We start from the raw sequence: 23,429 nt of genomic DNA on the forward strand, positions 1-23,429 counted from the left end.
TTAGAAAGTTGCCTATGTTAGATTCAGAAAGAGTTGATTTTTACATTTTCTGTAATTTGGATTTGCTTTTATGACAGAGCTTCAGAAATAGGAGTAAACCACCTCTATAGTAAGTGTTTCTTAAATAGGTAGCATTCCATTTTAGATGAATATTCTGAGGACAGGAGCTTGGACTAAATGGCCTGATGTCTTTCAGAATCTATGGTGATTGTAATATTAGTCGAAAGTTGGTCTCGAACTCCTGACCTCGAGTGATCTACCCTTCTCAGCCTTCTAAAGTGCTGGGAGTATAGGTGTGAGCTACCGCACTCAGCATGCACGAGTACAACATTTTAAAATTAGATTCTTTTGCAGAAGAATTCGAGACTGGGTCTTTACTTAATTTGCTCATTCATTATATTGTGCCCTTTAATTTTATATTTTAGAGGGTAACTTACTTTCTCAGATCCTCTTCCAGCTAGGATGTGGTCTGTAACTGACTTGTACAGTTTCAAAAAATTAGCAGGGCAAGGTGGCATGTGCCTGTAGTCTCAGCGACTTTGGAGACTGAGGTGAGAGAATGGCTCGAGCCTGAGAGGTTGAGGCCACGGTGAGCTGTGGTCATTCCCTGCACTCCAGCCTGGATGACAGAGGGAAACCCAGTCTCAAAAAAAAGGAAAATACATTCATTTGTTTCATCTAAATTTAGATTTATATTCTCCATATTTTTTAATGTACACTATAGTCACTTATAGGGAAGAGATGGCCTGGATAATTTTTTGAAGTCTAGGATGAAAAATAGTAATAGCTTATTAATTCATTCAAGAAATACTTATTGAATACCAGGCACTTATCTGGGTGATGGGGATAAAGCAGTACAGATTAAAATCTCTGCCCTCATAGAACTTATATTCCAGTGGGGGAGATAGACAGTAAATAAGAAAATAAAACATGTAGTCTATAAATTTAACTATTAAGGTGTTAAAAGAACTATAAGTGAACATTTTCTGATTTGATTATTTTTTAAATCTTGGTATAGTCGAACCAAATTCCGCCACAGTCAGCAGTTATTTCCTGACGGTTCTCCTGGTGACCAGTGGGTAAAGCACAGGCAATCACTGCAGCAAAAGCCATATAATAATCATTCTGAAATGTCTGACCTTTTAAAAGGAAAGGTGAGTGATACACAAGTACAGTCTTTTCAGAAATTTAGATCTTTGGCTTTGAAATCATTCTCAATTGAGGAATTACATCTTAATAGTTACAGAGAGCTCTGAGTTACTGATCAAAGCCTTGTATGTTCCTTACTTGTGATTTGAAGTAGGGCTGAGGCTTCTTAACGTTTACAGTTCTGGTGTAAATCCAGTACAGTGAATAATAAGAATTAGCATCTGACTTTTGTGTATATGCTGCCAATGAAAAGTTCATTTAAAAATGAGTCATAAGGGCCGGGTGCGGTGGCTCAAGCCTGTAATCCCAGCACTTTGGGAGGCCGAGACGGGCGGATCACGAGGTCAGGAGATTGAGACCATCCTGGCTAACATGGTGAAACCCCATCTCTACTAAAAAAATTTAAAAAAAAAACTAGCCGGGCGAGGTGGCGGGCGCCTGTAGTCCCAGCTACTCGGGAGGCTGAGGCAGGAGAATGGCGTGAACCTGGGAGGCGGAACTTGCAGTGAGCTGAGATCTGGCCACTGCACTCCAGCCTGGGCGACAGGGCGAGACTCCGTCTCAAAAAAAAAAAAAAAAAAAAAAAAATAAGTCATAAGGAAAATATTTTCCAAATTAACATAAGTGGGATCTATTGGCTTTTGTTCAGGAAGAAAAAGTAACAGCGTATTGTAAACTTCGATTTTCATTGTTGTATTTGAGTGTATAATTACACTGCTATTAATACTTGTTTTCCTTTTTCCACATGTTCTAAGCACCACAATTTATTTATTCATAACACTGTTAATGCACATTTTGCTTGTTTCCAGTTTGGGGCTTTAACAGTGCTACTATGAACATTCCTATACCTGTCTTTTGATGAATATACACAGTTCTGTGTAACTAAAAGGAAAGAAAAGTAGAATTATTGGATCACTGGATATGCCTGTGTTATGGAGTTCTAATTGTTCCACATCTTTACTAATACTTGATATTATCTGTCTTTTTAATTTCAGGTTTCAATGTTACTTTTTTTTTTTTTAATTTTAAAAATATACTGGGCTTGGTTGGGCACGGTGGCTCATGGCTATAATCCCAGGACTTTGGGAGTCCGAGGCGGTGGATCACCTGAGGTCAGGAGTTCGAGACCAGCCTGACCAACATGGTGAAACCCTGTCTTTACTAAAAATATGAAAAATTAGCCGGGCGTAGTGGCAGACTCTTGTAATCCCAGTTACTTTGGAGCCCGAGGCAGGAGAATTGCTTGAATCCGGGAAGCAGAGACTGCAGTGAGCCGAGATTGTGCCATTGCACTCCAGCCTGGGCAATAAGAGCGAAACTCTGTCTCAAAGAAACAAAACAAAACAAAAAATTGTGTGTGTGTGTGTATATATATACAGGGCTTGTCAAAATTAAACTTTTATGCTTCAGAAGACATTTTCAAAATAGTGAAAAGATAGCCCACAAAATAGGAGGAAATATTTGCAAATTATATATGATAAGAGGTTAATATCCAGAATATGTAAAGAATTCTTAGAGCTCAACAACAACAAAACAACCTAATTTAAAACTGGTCAGAAGACTTGAATAGACAGTTCTCCAAAGAAGATATGCAAATGGCCAATAAGTACACAAAAGATGCTCAACATTATTAATCATTAGGGAACATTATTAATAATCAGTGGTATATCCACAGTGAGATACCACTTCTTACCCATTAGGATGGCTATAATAAAAAACAAAAATAACAAAACAGAAAGCAAGTATTGGTGAGGATGTGGAGAAATTGGAGACCTTGTGCATTGCTGATGGGAGTGTAAAATGGTGCAGCTCCTGTGGAAAACAGTTTGGCAGTTTCTCAAACAGTTAAACACAGAGTTACCATATGACTCAGCAATTCCATTCCTAGGTAATACCCAAAAGAATTGAAAGCAGGAACTTAAACAGCAAACTTGTATACCAATGTTCATATCAGCATTATTCACAGTAGCCAAAAGGTGGAAACAACTCATATGCCTGTGAACAGATGAGTGGATACAGAATGTGGTGTATACCCATAATGGAATATCATTCAGCCTTAAAGAAATTAAGAAATGAAATTCCGCCCAGGCCTGGTGGCTCATGCCTGTAATCCCAGCTCTTTGGTACTTGAGCCCAGTAGTTGGAGACCCACATGGGCAGCGTGTCTCTACTACTAAAAATAGAAAAAATTAGTCAGGCATGGTAGTGCACGCATGTAGTTCCAGCTGTTCAGGAGGCTGAGGTGGGACAATCAACTGAGCCTGGGAAGTCAAGGCTGTAGTGGTGCCACTGCACTCCAGCCTGGGCAATGGGAGTGAGACCCAGGCTCCAAAAAAATAAATAAATAAATAAAATTCTGAAGCATGCTACAATATGGGCAAACCTCGAGGACATTATGCTAAGTGAAATAAGCCAGACGCAAAAGGATAAATACTGTATTAATGTTATTCCATTCCTAAATAGGCAAATTCATAGAGACACAAAGTCAATTAGAGATTACCAAGGCTAGAGGGAGGGGAGAATAGGGAGTTACTGTTTATTGGTTGTAAGGTTTTTGTTTGGGATGATAAAAGTTGGGGAAGTAGGTAGTGCTGACTATACTTAATGCCACTGAATTAACAATCACAAGTGGTTGATGTGGTAAATTGTATGTATATTGTACCACAATTAAAAAGCATGCTGGGAAAAGTGGAATGAAACTAAAAGTGTGCAGTAACATGAGTCATTCAAAGCCACATTTTCTTCACATCACTTACTTAGGTTATTATTTTCCAGCAATCTTAGCAACTGGTTTTTTCCTGTAGGTTGGAATGTAAATAAACATTCCTATTTTATATATGTATATTTTAGAAGTTCCTCCTATTTATACTATTTAGCCAGTCCTGAAATTGCTATCATTTCAATATCTCAAACGACAAATTAATGTTTAAAATGTTCGTTTTAGTTTAAACTTAAGAATTTTTTGGTAGGAAAATTATCTTAAAGCAATTTAATAGTAAGATTTAAACTGTTGCATGTCTAAGTTTAGGAATAATGGCCCACATTTTAAAAACATCAATCTTAGCCAGGCACAGTGGCTCACCCCTGTAATTCTAGCACTTTGGGAGGCCAACGTGGATGGATCACTTGAGGTCAGGAGTTTGAGACCAGCCTGGCCAACATGGTGAAAACCTTCACCGTCTCTATTAAAAATACAAAAATTAGCCACGTGTGGTGGCATGTGCTTGTAATCCCAGCTACTCACCAGGCTGAGGCAGGAGAATCGCTTGAACCTGAGAGGCGAGGTTGCAGTGAGCCAAGTACTGCACTCCAGCCTGGGCAACACATTGAGACTATTTAAAAAATAGTAATCTTTGTTGCTTTGTAAAAATATAGTAAACATTTCATAAAAATTAAGTGCTTATTAATAATTTAAAGCAGATTTCTAGGGTAACGATTACTACATCTACCCATTTTCTGCTTTAAGAACTGTAGCCAGTGTCCCTCGGCATTCCTTTACAGAGAGGTTCCATTTATGCATTAGAAACAAGATCTATAAGCAGACATGGGATAAGGCAAGAGGTGTGGAAAGATGTCTGTTTTTTTCTTTATTCTTTTTTTTTTTTTTAAGAGGCGGAGTCTCCCTCTGTCACCTACACTGTAATGCAGTGGTGCCATCTCGGCTCACTGCAACCTCCACCTCCTGGGTTCGGGCGATTCTCCTGCCTCAAGCCTCCTGAGTAGCTGGGCCTATAGGCGTGTGCCATCACGCCCAGATAATTTTTTGTATTTTTAGTAGAGATGGGGTTTTCCTGTGTTAGCCAGGATGGGCTCATCTCCTGATCTCCTAATCCATGCGCCTCGGCCTCCCAAGGTGCTGGGATTACGGGTGTGAGCCACTGTGCCCGGCCGAGGTGTGGAAAGATTTCTAGGGGCAAGTGTATTTGCTATTTCATACATTTAGAGAACTCTTGCTTTGGTTGGGAAGCACAGACTAGTATAAGAAAATACATTGATAGAATTCATGAAAATTTGGGTAGGAGAAGCTTTGCTAAAAATTTGATTCAACCAGCTAAACATATTCATGGGGTGCTTTTTTTGTGCTATTACATTATATTATAGATTCATATTTTATTTCTTATTGGAAAAACAGAATCAAAGTGTGAGGGGAAATGGCAGAAAACAGTATCAAGATTCACCTAATCAAAAGAAAAGAACAAATGGGCTTCAGCCAGCAAAGCAGCAGAATTCTTTGATGGTAAGAGTTATAGCTCTCACACTAAGTAGGTAATTCATCCTCTGAAGAGTGAAACAAGGGCATTGCCAAAGAACAGGAATGTTACTTGCTTTGTTCTTACTTTAATTGATATGCTAGTAGGATTTTTATGTAGCTGAATTGTGCACTATTCACACTAAAATTCTCTGGCTGCTCTTAATTACAAATTTATCATGTTGATTCAACTGTACATCTAATTTTTTATGTGGCTGTATACATTTATTATAATACCGTTGTGTACTCAGACCTGTTCTCAAGAGCAATTATTTGGCTGTTGCTCCGTGTTTTTCTAAATACTCTGTATTATTTCAGTGAAGGTAAAAGTTTGGGGGAATTTATGTATTTTTTTCGCAAGGTTGATAGAGTTTAGAAAATTAAGAAAACAAAAACACACAACACTCACAGCCAGTGCTATTGTCATTAGGCCTAATGACAAATAACTGAATAATTTAAAGCATTTTCTTTCATTCTTTTGTTTAGTCAGTCCTCCAGAAGTTAATTCATAACTAACAGTCTCCTGCGTTATCTTTTCTGTAAGTCCTGATATTTGTATATTGGGTTTTCTTATTGTAGCTTCACTTGTTTTTCATTTATTGGTGAGTAATAATAGCAATTTCAAATTTTTAGCAAAAATATTTTACCTGAAATCCCTGGGTGTTTACTTAATTTGGGTTCTAATGACTCATTTCACTACTTTACCTTTATTATTATTTCTCTTCTGTCTGATAAAAGTGGTGACAAGGTGACAAAAACAGAGAAGACAATCTTAGTAGATGATTAACAGGTTTTTAATAAAATTCAACAGCTGTTTTTAACAAAAACTGGACAGATACTTTTTTTTTTATGAGATGGACTCTCTGTCACCAAGCTGGAGTACAGTGGCGCGATCTCGGCTCACTGCAACCTCCACCTCCCGGGTTGAGGTGATTCCCTTGTCTCAGCCTCCTGAGTAGCTGGGACTACGGGCGTGCGCCACCACCCCGGCTAGGTTTTTTGTATTTTAGTATGAGACAGGGTTTGACCATGTTGGCCAGGATGGTCTCGATCTCCTGACCTCGTGATCCACCTGCCTTGGCCTCCCAGAGTGCTGAGATTACAGGTGTGAGCCACCGCTCCCGGCTGACAATAACTTACTGATAATATTGTACAAGTGTTAATTGTCCTCAAATTAATGTATAAGTTTAATATGATACCAGTAAAATTCCTTGTAGATTTTTTGGGAGAACTTCACAAATTACTCTCAAATTTGTCTAGAAGAACTTGAATAGATTTTTAAAAGTTGTTTAAGAAGAAAGTTAATGATGGAGAACAAGTTATAAGCAGTTTTTAAGAGAAGAAATAAAAGGGACTGATAAACATACAAAAGTATTAAATTGTATGTGTGGTCAAAGAATGTAAATTGAAATGGGATACATTTCTCCTATCAGATTGGCAAAGATGAAAAGAAATAACCCAGTTGTGTATTGAATGTGTTGGTAACACATAAAAATTACTAATTGGTACAACCTTCTAGAGAGGAGTTTTGCTATATCAAAACCCTAAAAAAGTGTTCACCTTTTCCCTAGAAGAGGAATCTAAAGAATGTTTACCCCCTTTATGATGAAAACCTGGAAAACAACCTAAATATCCAAGAAAATGATGTTAAATACAGTATCGTAGGTCTGTGCACTAGATTACCATGAAGTTGCTACAAATGACGATGTACATTTATTGAAAAAGGAATTTGTTCACAATATATTTTTAAAATTATCGTACTAGTGTGTATGATATATAATTCCATTTAAAGTTTGCAACTTTATGAAAAGATGTTAACACACATCTTCATAGGAAAAAGCTAGAAAGATATAATACTAATTAGCTCTGGGTTGAGAAATGTAATGAGTAATCCTTTTGTTTTTTTATATTTTTTGAGACAGGGCCTTGCTCTGTTGTCTAGAGTACAGTGGCATATACATTGCTTACTCTAGCTTGAACTTCTGGGCTCAAGCCATTTTCCTGCCTCAGCTCTTTTGTCTTTTTGAGACACGGTTTTGCTCTGTCACCCAGGCTGAAATGCGGTGGTGCGATCTTGGCTCATTGCAACCTCCACTTCCTTGGTTCAAGCAATCCTCCCACCTCAGCCTCCAGAGCAGCTGGGACTATAGGTGTGTGGCACCGCACCCTGCTACTTCTTGTGTGTATGTGTGTGTGTATATATATATATATTTATTTATTTATTTTTTGGTAGAAATAGGTCTCACCATGTTGCCCAGACTGGTCTTGAACTCCTGGGCTCAAGCGGTCCTCATGCTTTGACTTCCCAACCTCAGCTAAATTAGTTAGCTCTGGCTGATTTTTATGTTTTAGAAATAAAGTATGTTGGGAGGTGACCTTGCTGGTCTCAAACTCCTGGCCTCAAGTGATCCTTTTGCTTCAGCCTCTCAAAGTGCTGGGATTACAGGCATGAGCCACCACACCTAAGCCAATACTTGTCTGTTTTTTTGATGTCTTGATAATGTATATATATGTAATCAAGAACTAAAAAAAATTTTAGGTGTGAAAAGTAAATACAAAAATAATGGTGAGAGAATGGGATGATTATATTCCTGGTTCAGTTTTCTCCCTGAGAAATTTGATAATACATCTTTTGATTTTTAGTAAGTGAAGTAACTGGTGACTGTGTTGTATGTGTGTTTGTGTTTTTTTTTTTTTTTTAAATAGAAGTGCGAAAAGAAACTTCATCCACGGAAACTTCAGGATAATTTTGAAACAGGCAAGTCATTTCCTGTCTTTTTATAATCTCTGCCTTGTGGGATTCGGTTTCGTTTACCTAACTTTTATTTTAGTGGGAGTGTGCGATCTGTGATAGGTAGGCAGGAAGAGTTGCATATGTTCTGTAGAAAGAGTTCGTATCTGTAGAGTTCTTTAAGAAACTGGCTGAAACAAATTCATTTAGATGAAATTACTTCCCTTCAGACTGTGCTGTTTCTTTTATGAATGTTAAGCCTTAGTGCTATGCATGAATATTTTATTTTTTTTTTATTTTTTTGAGACGGAGTCTCGCTCTGCCGCCCGGGCTGGAGTGCAGTGGCCGGATCTCAGCTCACTGCAAGCTCCGCCTCCCGGGTTCACGCCATTCTCCTGCCTCAGCCTCCCGAGTAGCTGGGACTACAGGCGCCCGCCACCTCGCCCGGCTAGTTTTTTGTATTTTTAGTAGAGACGGGGTTTCACCGTGTTAGCCAGGATGGTCTCGATCTCCTGACCTCGTGATCCGCCCGTCTCGGCCTCCCAAAGTGCTGGGATTACAGGCTTGAGCCACCGCGCCCGGCCGCATGAATATTTTAAATACGTAAATAATTGTGTAAGGATTTGGGGAGAGTAGAAAGAATCCAGTATTGTAAAGGCTAGGAAACCTCATTCTCAGATCTATATAAGGGGTGCACTGACTTTAGAAGGGGAACATTTTTGGGGGGTAATCACTGTGGTTCTTCCCATATACACATTAGTAAATTTGTATGCCTTTTTTCCAATTAAAAGGAACATTTTTCCCTCTTTTGGAGGCAATGTTCAACTTTTTAAGGTGATACTAAGTACTTGGAATTTCTCCTTCCTTGGTTATGAAAAGTAGGTGTGTTGTCTGATTTGGAAAGTAATCCTAGTGAATGTAGAAAGCTCTTTGTTAAATACTCATTTAGTAGATGCTACTTGGAAGTACTGTAGACTTTTTTCTTAGGTGCTATTTTTGAATTGTATGAAATTTCCTGTGCAGTAGATACTCATTTATTCACCATCTAAATTTAAAGCTTTCATATAGAAAAGTCTAAGAAATGAAAAGCATTATTGTATTCTTTTTCTGTAATACTGTCTGTGATTTAAGCAAGATAATGCTATTTTAAAAGAGATGCCTTAACTATATTATGGAAAGTTACTGTTAACTGTGAAGAAAGGAATTATCATTACAATTTAGTTTGATACAGTCCCACTTGTTTATTTTTGTTTTTGTTACCTATGCTTTTGGGGTCATACACAAAAAAAATCATTGCGAAGATGGGCGTCAGAGGGTTTTTTTTCCCTGTTTTCTTCTAGGAATGCTACAGTTTCGGGTCTTGCATTTAAGTCTTTTATCCATTTCAAGTTCATTTTTATGTGTGGTATATGATAAGGATCTAGTTCTTTTGCATGTGGATATCCAGTTTTCCCAGCATCATTTATTGAAGAGTCTATTATTTCTCCTCATCGTATAGAGAAGTTATGGGAGTATGTCTTCTTAATAGGATATTTTTCTAGCCACCTTGGGTGGTGGGGACATGTTAGGCATATAGTGAAATCTAATTAACATATATTCAGAAATCAGTTATTTTACAGAATCTTTTAAAAGTCGTATATTCAGGGACATTAAAAAGGGTATACACCATGCCGGCCTGGGCAACATAGCAAGACTTTTGTCTCTACAAAAGTTAAAAATGAGCCAGTTGTGGTGGTACATACCTGTAGTCCCAGCTACTTAAGAGGCTGAGGCAAAAGATCACTTGAGCCCAGGAGGTTGAGGCTGAGTGAGCTGTGATTATCACTGTGCTCTAGCCTGGGCAACAGAATGAGACTCTGTCTCAAAAGAAAAAAAAAAGGGTGCATCACACTGCAACTTGGTATATTGATCTTAGTTGGGCATTATATGGATATATAAAATTTTGAGTTGTGTTGAGAAGTATAAAAGGATTCCTGTCCTAAGAAGCCTCATCCTCATTTCAGACTTTCTTTCTGCCAGAGTTTCTTGATGTCCATTCCAAACCTATTTTCTGGCTAAGTGCCTGGTCTATTTAAAAGGTGGGGGAAAAAAGCCCAGATAAATTGGAGTTTTGTTCTACTATGATTTCGAAAATTTGGATTTTTTTTTTCCTTATTTTTTCTTTTGCTTTTTGAGATGGAGTCGCTGTGTCACCCAGGCTGGAGTGTAATGGCGCCATCTCAGCTCACTTCAACCTCCGCTCCCAGGTTCAAGCCATTCTCCTGCCTCAGCCTCCTGAGTAGCTGGGATTACAGTCATGTGCCACCATGCCTGGCTAATTTTTGCATTTTTAGTACAGACGGGGTTTCACCATCTTGTCCGGGCTGGTCTTGAACTCCTGACCTTGTGATCTGCCCTCGTTGACCTCCCAAAGTGCTGGGATTACAGGCGTGAGCTACCATGCCTAGCTGGATTTTTCTTTATGGTGATAAGTTCCTGGAAATCGTGGTAAACCCCAGCTTTATTTTTCTGTAACAAAATGCACATGTAGGAGGTGAAGTTATGCTCATTTTGAAAGCAAAGGAATGTCAAGGGTCTTAATGACTGAGATTAAGATTTTGAATATGTGGAAATAATAATAGATTGAAAATGCAGTTGACCACCAGTTTAGGGAAAGGAAAATACATATTTTGGTGGTTCTGTTTAGGGTTAGAGTCTGGGAAGATAAACATATACTCAAAACTAATTCTTTTGTAACAAAACGCAAAGGGCAGTATTTGATTTCTTACTAAGGTTACTGAGCTTATTTATTTTGTTTTTTTTTTTTAAACAGATGCTGTATATGACTTACCTAGCTCCAATGAAGACCAGTTGCTAGAGCATGCCGAGGGACAGCCCGTGGCGTGTAATGGACATTGCAAGTTCCCCTTTTCATCTAGAGCCTTTTTGAGTTTCAAGTTTGACCATAATGCTATAATGAAAATCTTGGACCTTTGATAGCAGCAAATGTATTGTAAATATCCCAGGATCAGAGACCTGTTGGATTTGAGTGGGTGTCTCCTCAAGCCTTACCTTTCTCAGGTGTTTTAAAGAAATGCAGGGAGGCAATGTTTCTGAAGACATTTTCTGTTTATAAGAGAGAGTAGAAAGAAACACGAGTTTGCACTGTAAATGCAGTTATAACCTTTTATACAGATTTACCTTTTCAGTGTTTAGTACAAGATTAAGTTGCTTTCTTTGAGGGCATTTATTCTGTGTGACTGGGTTTTATTTTGTATTCTGGTTGAGAACATAATGTATTGAGTTACTGTCAAGTAGCCAAGTTAATGGGAATGCTCCATCTACCTGTTAGAGTGATTGCAATAATAGTATATTGGAGTTTTTCAAAGAAACTTAAAATAATGCCCAATTATTACATGAACACAAGAGCTGAAATGATGTCGCATTTGTCGGGATTACAGGTGATCTACTTTGGTGGCATTTTGTACTTCTCTCTGCTTCTAACCACTGAGGCTTTCTAATCTTCCTCTGGAATTTTAGTGAAAGGATTTATTGAGAGCAGCTTCTGGAATATAATGTGCATGTCCAAAATGAACTCTTAGCACTTCATAAGGACAAAGTCTGTAGCCTGGAGGGGCTTGAGTGGATGGGAGTTGATGCTGTGATTTTGAGCTGTGGTTACATGCAGTCAGTAAACCTGTGAGACTGCTGGAGGAAATGTAGCAGAGAGCATGGAGGCTGAGACCCAGCAGCTATTTTGGGTCATGTCTTTACCATCCTGCCTCCAACCCTTTAGTCTTGTAGACTTTTGTTCTTGTGGCGATTTCTTCTATATTCTGGTTGTATAAATATGTATGAAAAACTGAAATTACTGGGTTTTACATTGCATCTCCAGTGTTGATCTTTGGATCAATACTGTTACATTTGTTTTATTAGGTTCCAATTTGCAGTAGTAGCAGTGACTGACATGCTTTTATTGGCCTGCTAAGCCCCTGGATGATGGAGTGAGAAGAAGGGAAGGGGCATGCAGTTTACCCAAGTCCAAATAAAGCATTTCACTAGGTTACACGTTATGTATATGTGTTACACAATAGTAACATATGTAACTCACTCCTAGGAATGTATTTTGCTTCAGAATTTTTAAATTCACATAAGGATGGCAGTGCCCATTTTAAGGAGGATTTCAGCTATAATTGAGGACAATCACCAGGGTGTTAAGGGGGCTTTAGTGTTTTGGCTGCATCTGACCTCATTGAAGGAATTTCTTGGGAATGGGGGGTGTTCGAGTATATGTGTGTGTGTGTATCATGTGGGTTTTAAAAATCCTTTTTTACAGTGGTATCCACAAAATACTTCTCTGCTTATAAATGTTATTGTAGAAATCTTTATTCTTTGTAGGTAGCCTATTTAATCGGGTTCCACTGAACCTCATGGGACTTTTAAAAGAAGGGCTATTTAAGGAATTCGCTTAGTAGTACTTTGCTTTAGCTTTTAAATGGCTTGATTTTAAAGGAGAAATTCTATTTATTAATGAAGGTGTCACCCTTTTGGTGCTAAGCAGGAGAATTCACAATTAAAGCAGTGTGTATAGAATTATGATATTCAGAATCCTGCATCTTTTAATGTGACAAATGTTTGAACCCTGTGACCTTTGCTTTTTAATGCATTATATGGAAGCTTTTACTGTCCTTTTCAGAAATACAGCTGCTTTGCTTGGGTCTCTTTGAGCCATATTTATAGTTGGTCCCAGCGTTCCAGACTTCTGTTGTTAAAGGAGTGAAAATGTAGTTGGCCTGGCAGATGAGTAATTTTCACTCATCTACTGTCTTCTGGAAACCATTTAACTTTTACTGTGTTTTTTTTTTTTTGTATGTATGTTTTTTTTTTCTTTTCAAGTGCATACTTTGGCCAGTCTTCCTGGTGCCTGTGGAGTTGGATTTGTCAGCTCTCAATACTGAAGCAAAAGAGATTAGTTACCAGAAGTATGGCCTCTAATGATGTTGAGCCTTTTCAAGAACCAACAAATTATCTTTGTGATTACAGTAGTTTAACTATGGTTAAATGTTATTGCTGTTGCGCTGCTTTATTTAATGCACTGTGGAACAAAACATAAGGGTATTGTTGGGATGTGATTATGGTAACTTCAGGCTTTTAGCTCTCCTCAAAGTTTGAGGTTAAAAAAATGTTAAAAGATGTGAGTTAAAGTTTATGTGTGTGATGTGACTTAACTATGCAGAAAATATTTAAGTTGGATGTACCTGTTTCAGGTACATCTACTATACTTATTCCCTCAAACCTGGGTAATAGTTTCTCAGTGTTCAGGTTACCTTGAGAAAGGCCATGCTTAGTGAACTGGATTTCTCCTTTGAGAAATTTTAGTATGGTTTGAGGAAATCAAGTGATAAAGGAGTATGCTGAATATGCAATAATTTACTTCTACTGAGTGCTGCATTTTAAGAAGCTAGATGAGAAGAGTAGTTGGTTTGCTTCATTATGTTTTGTCTTTGAGAGAGATACCGGTCTTGGAATTCACTTTTTAAATGTTATGTTCCAACCTTATATGTTCCAAGGTGCAGTGCACTGTGAATCTTTTATTTTAAAACAATTTGTGGGTGCTTTTGTGTATAACTTTAATGATTTATAAGATGCTAAATGAATTTTTTGTACCTAACCATTGTAATCCAAAAGATAAGGATGTGGTTTACATGCTTTTCAAAAATTTGTGTTAAGAAGTAGCAAATGAATGGTTTAGGATTTCAAATAGTGATTCCCTCCTGAGACGTGAGCATTTGGAGAGGCCTAATAGAACTCATATAGTGTGGGTGAGATTTGATTAAAGATGTTGGAAAATTAAGTTGGATTTTTGTATTCATATATAAAGGAAAGTCTCCCAATGCTGTCAAAGGAATTTTGGTCACTACTTGCTATTCTGAGCTTTGAATATCCTTATTTTTCTATTAAATATCAGTTAGTAAGTATAGCTAATGAAGACATATAATGAAAGTAATTTTATGCTGTAAGATTGAGTTGGTACTTTTCCTTTTGAAGGCTTTAGTAATTTGTATGTAATGTCAAATAAAGGAATTCAAATCTGAGTAAATAACAGCCTTCTACTATGGGAATTAGATTCTTCTATAAAATTCACCATATTGTGTCCTATAGAGAAGTTAAGGTCTGAGTGCATGTGTGTGTTAACACTACCTATTCTCTCACAGACCTATTTCTCATCCTTTCTCTTTTCATCTCCAACAGTTAAACGGTAAGGAAAGCAAAGTTAATTATAAAAATTAGACATTTTGCCAAGTTACTTTTCTTACCACAATACCCTCTCTTGGCTTTTTTTTTTAGACGGAGTTTCACTCTTGTTGCCCAGGCTGGAGTGCAATGGTGCAATCTCGGCTCACCGCAACCTCCGCCTCCTGGGTTCAAGCGATTCTGTAGCTGGGATTACAGGCATGCGCCACCGCGCCTGGCTAATTCTGTATTTTTAGTAGAGATGGGGTTTTTCCATGTTGGTCGAGCTGGTCTCTTTTGGCTTTTTATCTGTATTTTTGTACCAGTGGACCTCCCTGCCTCCTGAGGCTGTTTTGATTGACATCTTTTGTGTTTCTGTATTTTCTGAGGCAGTACTTTCTTTGTATGTTAATCATAGTAATAAAGTCAGATTCATTAACTTTTCTTCCTACTAATTTTGACTTGGATTATTTTCTAGCCTGGGGGGATGGGGTTCATATGTGTTGTTGTAACTTTAGATTAATAAGCAAGACAAACTATTTTTTTTTTGCTTGAAGGTATCCTTTACATACCTTGTCCAGGTAAACAAGTGTCAGTAAAAACAATGTTGTCAGACGGTGTTCCTGACAGCTCGGGTAAAGTCCAGGTGGTTTCTCATTTTGTATTGTCCTAAGACTTTAAAGTGCATTTGTCTAGTTGCCAAAAATTCTAAATATGAGATTATGGTGGGCTTTCTCAGCATCTTTTTGCTTCCTAGAGTTACTCTTGAAGTCTGTACTCCTGTGTCAGAAAGATGGCAGATTGCAAATGGGCGGTACAGGCTTTGCCCCATGCTTTCAAAGTAGGATTCTGGATTGCAGTTTCAAAAAAATATGATAGATTATTGTTATAGAATCAAAGTGTCTTGAAGGGAGAAGAATAGCTATAGTTGCTGGGCAAAGAGTATAAGAAAGAAACTTTAGAGTATTTATCAATATTTGAGTGCTATATTATGTTCCAGCTAGAAATGTGACCATTGCATGGCCTAAGTGTAGTCATTCATATATATATGAATATCTGTCTATCTGTATATATATGAATATCTGTATATGCGCATGTATCGCCATTGTCGAGTGTTTTCTAGCCCTGGATAAAGTTAATTTTTTTGAAGTATGATTGCCAAGCAATCCAGTGAATTTAAAGTAATTTTTCTCACTTTAAAAACTGGTGGTGAGGAGTGGTGAGGAGTCTGGTCCTTCCTGTACTGATACTGTAGAACTCCAGTCAAACTCGAGCGCACTGCTTTCTTACAGGAAGACAACTCAGAACACAGCCATAATCTGCTGTGGTGTCGGTCACATCACAGTGGTTATACATTTGTCCTAAATGGTGATTCATTCTTTTCCATCTAACTTCCTTGTGACAAACAGCATTTACTATGGAAATAGTAGTCTGTAAATAGGGAAAAGAGTGAAAGTTACTCTCATGCATGGGAGTGGACTTAAAGGGTTGACTTCCACCAGCTGAGTACAAACAAGTGTCAAGAAAAACTATGATAAAGTATGGGGGTCTTATCTTGAGAATGGTTCATAATGAAATCTTTAATCTGGGTTATCAGAGTAATGAAATCACCAATAAAAACATTCCATTTATCTTGGATCTTCTGTGGTTAGCAGAGGAGTATGGTCTAGCTATGTTAGCAGCTTGAAGGCACAACCTAAAAGGAATGAGCTTTCACAGGGTGCTTAACGTTAGTTGGGTAGCATTGGTCAAAGGTACTCTGAAGAGTGAATGCAGAAATCAATTACCTGTGTTTGTAACCTTGTCCCACATGGACCCTAATGTTTAGTAGACTTCAATCTTTTAGTCCAGTGGAAGACTGCAGCCCTGAATATATGTTTTCTGCTTTTTGGGGGAAGGTTTCCTGTAGGTGGTTGGGTGGTTTTTGGGTTATTGGCCACTGTTCATTAAGTGCCATTTGAAGACCTGTTGTTTCTTAATCCTTTTTCTTGGTGTGACTGGCCAGGAAAAAGTCCATTGAGTCCTTTTTTTCTCCCTGGTGTCTTATCATTTCTGTAGAACAATCCATCTTTTTAAATTTGTATTATATCTCTATAGCAAACCTGCCACAGACTTGCAAGTAGTGATGTTATCTTTCCTTCCTGAGAAGGTGATCTTACTTTTGATGTTTGGGGCACCTGTGGACACTTGTGCTCTTTTGAGTCTCAATGCTTGTAGCTTTCACATTGGCTTGGGAACAACAGACTTCTGTGTGGTTCTAGAGTGAAATGGGCAGTGTTCTGCTGGTCTTCAGTCTTTGAGAGGTCTTAGGCAACATCCTTAGTATAGTGGAATTTCTGAGGTCAAATTTAACATTTTAATGTATTCTCCTTTGAGTTCATTGAATCTGAGGTTCTAAATCTGTAGCTTCATTTTGAGCACAAGTCTGCATTGTCATTTTTTAAGTTTTAAGAGATTAGCAGGCATATGCTTTTGTGATATTTAGGAATAGACTGGCAGCAAATTAAAGGTTATCAACTGTGAATGAAATTTAGATAATTCTTCAGCGATTGGTTAATTAGATGGGTTAGTGCTTTTGGAACATATAACAGTAGACTTGTATTCTTTATGCACTATACATATGATACGCACTGACAGAAAAGCACAGAAGACATACTGCTAAGAGTTTCTTTGTGCATTTCACTACTGTCCTAGGGGACTGCTGTCTCTTTGGTTCCTTTTAGGTTTGTGTTAGGATGTTGCACAAGTAATCATTTAATGTTAAATGCAAGTGTCCAAAGAAATGAGTCTTAAAGTTCTTGGGTCATATTTCACTTAGAAGTTAGGACAGGAGACAGCTAACCTGACTTCCATTTTACAAATATTAGAAACTTTCTTCAATAACAAAAATAGCGAAGGACAATAAAAACCATGAACTATTTTGCTTTATGTCTATTTTTTAAAAATAATTGAAGTTTGCTTATTAGCTTAATACCTTATAGTACTTTTAAAAAATCATCCTTGGTAATTATTGACTTATCCTATATCCATGTACAATTCAGTTTTATCTGTTAGCTTTAATAAAAATTGAAAACAATCTAATTCAGAATAAAATAAACGGAATTATAATTCATGTATTAGCATTTTTAAGTGATGTTCTCTTAATAAGATTGTCTTTTGTCTAACCAAAATAGAGCATACAAATTAGTTTGGATGGGAAAGGGGATAAGACTTGACTTTTTAATACTGTGCCTATTTCCAAAACAAGATTTGATGTGGCTTTTTATGTTATGCTTTAAAGACGTTACTGGAAGATACATAGTCTTTAAACAATTTGTTTGGGAGTAAGTTTTAGTCAGAAGAAGGTGAAGATATTTATGCTGAGTCATGTTAAATTATTTTGAGACCTTTTGCTGGTAGACAAAAACTGAGGAAATGTTTCACTAAATATATTATGGTCAATGAAAAAATCGGACTTTAGAGTAAATGTGATAACCAAGTAGATTTGTGAACTTTATTTCCTTAGTAATTATTTTTGTCTTATGTGAAATGATTGAAGCTTTAATTTTTGCCTAGATTATAGCAGTGTTTTATTTTACCTTATAGGGCATTTTAATGCTTGGAGAAAGACTGTAAGTAAACCTACTTCAAGTGATTCTCTTCATGGTATTAGAGTTCTTGGTGCTCTTTTGGAAATGGTCAAACATTTACTGATAGGAGAAAAGGAACCCCAAAACACCTGTAGTGTTTACCTTGTTAGAAGAACTGAAACATTTAGAACCAAGTTTTACTTTGTTTCTAGATTTATGTTGTAGGTAAACAGCAACTTTGTCTTTTTCCCTCAGTGTTAACGAAAGGATAAAGACTGACTTTTACCTCTATTGCTGGGTATGACTATCAAAGGATTTCCAGTGATTCATGTTTGTGAATTGGAGTTTAAATGTTTTCAGGATTACTGTAATTCCAAAGACCCACTAGAATGTCAGCTGTACTCTGTACTCTCCACTGAGAAAATTAACAGAATCCTATGTCTTAACAGTTAATGCTCTAATTTTTTGAAAGTTTTTTGATGTAAATGATAGGTTAGAAACTAAAAGCCTTTTAATCTTACAAAATACAATTTGAATGATGGAAGGTTGTTCAGATACTGGCTTTCTGTAAAAACATCATTGTGTTAGATTGTTTGTAATGTCAATAAAATTGACTGCTTGGGCAGTTTGTGATTACCTTAGCTTGGTTTCCGCTACGGTTACTTGTTGTCTAGGTTCTGAGCTGCTCATTGTGGTTGCTGTCTCTTTGGACCAATACAAATGGCAAGTATGAGATGAACGTGATAAAAGTATGTTTATGTAACAGGAAGAAGCTGGGCACGGTGGCTCATACCTACAATCCCAGCACTGTGGGTGGATCATGAGGTCAGAAGTTCGAGACCAGCCTGACCAACATGGTGAAACTAAAAATACAAAAATTAGCCAGGTGTGGTGGTGTGCGTCTGTAGTCCCAGCTACTTGGGAGGCTGAGGCAGGGGAATCCCTTGACCCCAGGAGGCGGAGGTTGCAGTGAGCTGAGATCCTGCTGCTGCACTCCAGCCTGGGCGAACAGAGCGAGACTCCGTCTGGGGGGGAAGCCAGGAAGAAATATTGTAGAGTCTCTGCAAAAATGAAAATACCTCAATTAAGTTTGTTGCTTTAAAGCAAGATTATAGTTTAAGGCTTGAGATGTGAATTCATTAGGTATTTAAAATCCAGCCATTCTTAAGTTTGTGCTAGAATCAGGTTTTGCAAGAATACTTAACCTTGGATCTCGGGGGAAAAGAAATACATTCTTTTCCATTGGAGACCTTAGCTACGTGATAGTAACTTTTATCTAAAATTTTCAAAAGGAGAGTGATCAGTGTGTTATACTTAGCGTCAGAGTTACTTTCCTTCCATAGTGAAAACTTGAGAACACTGTCATCTTTCTCTAATAGACGTGTTGCAAAGCTGCTTGCCATCTTGTTGTCCTATGTGACTTCCTTGCATTTCCAGTCCTTGATTATGTTCCCTGTTTTAATGATCTTTAAGAGGGGAAAAGACTCTTCAACAGATAGCTTCTGATTTATGCCAAATTTTAAAAAGCCAAATAGAAATGGGCTCTAAAGGAGGGTTCTTTGGCCATTTTGATCTAATAATAGTCTATTTCCAGCCCCCCTGCTTTGATTAGACACTTGATTTCATGTGAGCATCATGGATTTGATATTTGCCTGTATGACAAACAGTTCTACAGAAGGAGAGCCTTACCCTTTAAATAACACAGTTAAGGTACACTGTGGAATTAGAAATATTTATTCAGAATATAAGAATGTTTGTAAAATATTATAAATGTCTCTGTATAAATAAATGGAGTTTTTAAAAAACAATTCTATATCAAATAACACAAAGTAGCTATTTTACAGCAGCTAAAACTAAAGGCATCTGGAAACATTTAAAGAATACAAGTGAAGAATCTAAAAAATTGCAAGGTATAGTACAGTGTTAAGTAGCAATTTTAAAATGAGACTTTCAGTACAAACAGTAGAACAATACTGACAAATGCAAACTTAGTCACATGTGCTTTAACAACTGACAATACATTCAAGCAGGTTTTTCCAATTCAAGTGTACAGCACATTTTCAAATAATAGGAAACAAATCTCATGCAAAGTAAGTCTTGAGAAGATGTCTAAAAACTGATGAGAACTAGAAGTGGACATGTTTTATTATCTTTGCATTAGGTTCAAACATAAGCAGATCATCGGGCTGTTACTCACTTGCCATTCCTGACATGAGCACTATAAGTGAATACTATGAGTTCTACAAACAGAACATTTTTCCACATGAATTTGATTTGCAAAAAGTGCAAAAGTGAATGGTACAGCCAGCATTACTAAGTACGGCATCAGTGTGAGTGTGGGGGGAATGTGTATGTCACTGGCCTTGTTCTGCGGAGCTGATTAGCAGATGAATGACTGTGGAAAGATTAAGTACTAGTCACGGATGTGGTTTTCCACAGCAGTTGATGTTTCCGGGACTGAATGATTTCTTCATCTTGGTCACATGCAAAATCTCACCCAGATGTAATGCGATAAAGAATTTTCCCAATGTAACCTTGAAGCAAAAATGTATGGTGGTCTGCATGTGAAACTGTCTATCTCTACACAGGTATTAGCAAAACAAGAATACATGAACAGCTGCTATCAGCCTGTGTACTTTTTTCCCACTTGTTTATATTTTAACAGCCACTGAGAGATGAGTGATGCTGTGGTGACAGCAGTCAGCATTATTTCTTAGAGAATACAAATGCATTAAGTTAGAGTAATTTCAGGTGTGCGAAACAGGAGCTACTTCTGAAGGCCACAGGTTTGGAGCTTACTTTAACCTGACCTATATAAACATAAGATTTGTAGGATGTGGATAAACTCTAAGTGAATTTTTGTTTTGTAACTAGTTATGCCACTTCTATAAACTCTGTAAGAGTGCTCAAAGGTGAATCAAACTTGTATCATTCCTTGTCGAATAGGCTGTTCCCATTGGATAAGAAAAACTGCTGTATGTTTTCCTGAAAAATTTTATAGTGTTCTATAAAGCCATCACCTTCTGCAGAAAAAAAATGTTACTTACTTATGCTCTACCTCCCCAGCCCTCGCTGAAAACGTTGGTAGCCCTATGGCTGCATCCTAATCAGGGTCAGTGCAGAAATCTCAGCCATTACAGGAGTCTCTTACTATTTTGGCTCTACAGATATTCTAAGTAGTAGTTCTGTTTGCTGAGTCTAGAAGTAGGTGGAGCTGTAAATACTTTAATAGAATGATTGGGACATACTATCAATCAATGAAGAATTTGCAAATGGTTTAAAGCCTTATGGAGGAAAAGACACTTTCAGAAATGTTTATTTTTTTTAATAGTCTTGATATCTTATCACTTTATTTAAAGCTTGATAATCCAAACTAACTCTTGAGAGCTATTAAGGTTGATTGATAGACTTAAGGTGATTGCTGGATAATTCTTGTGGGCCATAGGAACACCTTCAGAAGGGAACAGGCAACTATGGAGGTTCTTTAATTCATGCCAGTGACATGGGCAGCCCAATCTCCATCAGGTAACTATGGGTCACTTTTTTTTTTTTCATTTAAAATAATCTAATCTGTATCCAGTTAGGAACCAGAAGTCTTTCAGATAGTTTCATGTTTTCCTTAGAGTGGTAAATTTCTTACTACTTCCTAAGAGCTTTTAAGAAAAAGCCTGTGGGCTCCAATTTGGACTGCCTTTTGGAGTAGAATGTCAAGGCCGTGACTTACAGAATTCTCTGAGGTCCCTCTTAAAATACTGCTGCAAGCTCAGAGAAGACTTAGTGCATGCATCTGAAAGGAGAATTAAGCAGTTAATTTTAAAAATGCTAAACATAACATTTGTTTCAGGCAGCATGGATATTAACTAACTTCAGAAAACTAAGTTTCAATAAAGAATCATACTGTTCCCCAGTCTATGACAGGTTTTGTAGCTGGTAAGCTCATACTGCTGGCACTCCAACTATGGACAGAAGTCTCTTTTGCTTGTGATTTGCACAGTTGGTTTTGTTTGCCTCAGTCCAACAATGGGAAATATATTCCAAGGGAACTGTGAAATGGGTCCTTTTGCCCCGTGCCCATTTCTTCAAAAGCCAAAGACTGAATTCTGAACAGAGATGGTTACTGACTAAAAAGTGGGGGTAACCATTGAGGAAACTAGGGAGAACAATTCAAAATACGAAATCCAAAGGTTTTTAAACTCACATAAATTAGAATCAAGATCATTGTTTACCCTCAATGGAGATATTAGAGAAAAAATTCAGGTAAAGCCAGGTTATACACAAAGGAAAATTACCCAGGCACCTGCAAGCATTTAACTTAATCAGTATAGTTCAGTAGCTCCCACAATTAGCATAATCAAGTGCCAGCCAGTTCACCTTCAAGGATTGTGTCTTGGGGAGTATTTGAAAAATACAAGGAAAGGAAGAACTTTTATAGCTTTTTTATTATACATATTTATAAAAGTAACACTTTTGCCTGCAAAATAGTTTTTACCCAAATCATCACATATTTGAAAGTATTAAAATCAAACTAAGGTCAGGTAGAGTGAATAAAACTGGGGCCTTTAACAGAGGAGCTGAAGCTGCCTCTGCCTGGGTGAATTAAAGGGCCAAGAAGGGGAGGTTCTCTGATTTTACCTGGAGCAAGAATAGAGACAGAAGTCAGTAAGCAGGATTTTATTCCTGCTTCAGCCACATGTTTCTGTGTCAGTGAAAATGAAAACTGTCCATTTGATGCCTGCTTAATCACAAAAGAGCCATGCACATCCCACTTTGCTCAAGGGAGGTTGTTTCCCTAGGCAAGCTGGAAAAATGGTGAAAACTGATTTTTTTTTTTTTTTGGCTTTAGCCAAAACATTTTCCTCATGACAAAATGCAACTTTATACGAAAAGTAAAAATTAATTTAAAAAAAAATCACAGGAATGGCCAGGCACAGTGGCTCATGCCTGTAATCCCAGCACTTTGGGAGGCGGAGGCGGGTGGATCACCGGCGGTTAGGAGTTCGAGACCAGCCTCGCCAACGTGGTGAAACGGTCTCTGTTAAAAATACCAAAAATTAGCTGGGTGTGGTGGCTACTCCCACCACACTTAGCTACTCAGGAGGCTGAGGCAGGAGAATCGCTTGAACCCGGGAGGCAGCGGTTGCAGTGAGCCAAGGTCATACCATTGCACTCCAGCCTGGGTAACAAGAGTGAAACTCCATCTCAAAAAAAAAAAAAAAAAAAAAAAAAAAAAAAAAACACAGGACCTAACTGACCAAATGATGGATAGAAACCAGTGGGCATTTTCATAGTGATCAAAGCACCCCAAAGCCGGTCCTTCTAGACTGAAACCAATTGGTTTTTTGTTTTGTTTTGGAGATAGGCAGCCCCACTGCTGGCCTCTCAGTGGTTGCTTTTCGGATAGAACTGTCTACCCTCCGAATTGGTGGCTGGAGTATCCTCCATTGAACAGAAGGCTGTGGAATTTGTATCATGCTCTGAAAATAGACCCACCCATAGCTCATGGACACAGAGACTCTAC

At 37.7% G+C, this 23,429-nt stretch overlaps 1 protein-coding gene across 3 annotated transcripts in view; it reads left to right on the top strand.

The window, feature by feature from the left end:
* The window catches only part of DCP2 (decapping mRNA 2), a 43,643-nt gene extending 25,091 nt beyond the window's left edge, over positions 1-18,552 (top strand). For 2 of the 3 annotated variants that reach the window (XM_011963641.1, XM_011963643.1), the window contains 4 exons: positions 1,019-1,154; positions 5,282-5,386; positions 8,105-8,156; positions 10,942-18,552. In XM_011963641.1, coding sequence (XP_011819031.1) covers positions 1,019-1,154; positions 5,282-5,386; positions 8,105-8,156; positions 10,942-11,105 — 457 coding nt within the window. In that variant the 3' untranslated portion in view covers positions 11,106-18,552. The remainder of the gene's footprint in view (positions 1-1,018; positions 1,155-5,281; positions 5,387-8,104; positions 8,157-10,941) is intronic. The other variant, XM_011963642.1, reaches the window with a different exon arrangement.
* Positions 18,553-23,429: the final 4,877 nt, after the last annotated feature.

This window comes from Colobus angolensis, unplaced genomic scaffold (genome assembly GCF_000951035.1).
Source record: "Colobus angolensis palliatus isolate OR3802 unplaced genomic scaffold, Cang.pa_1.0 Scaffold62, whole genome shotgun sequence".
NCBI classification, from domain to species: domain Eukaryota; kingdom Metazoa; phylum Chordata; class Mammalia; order Primates; family Cercopithecidae; genus Colobus; species Colobus angolensis.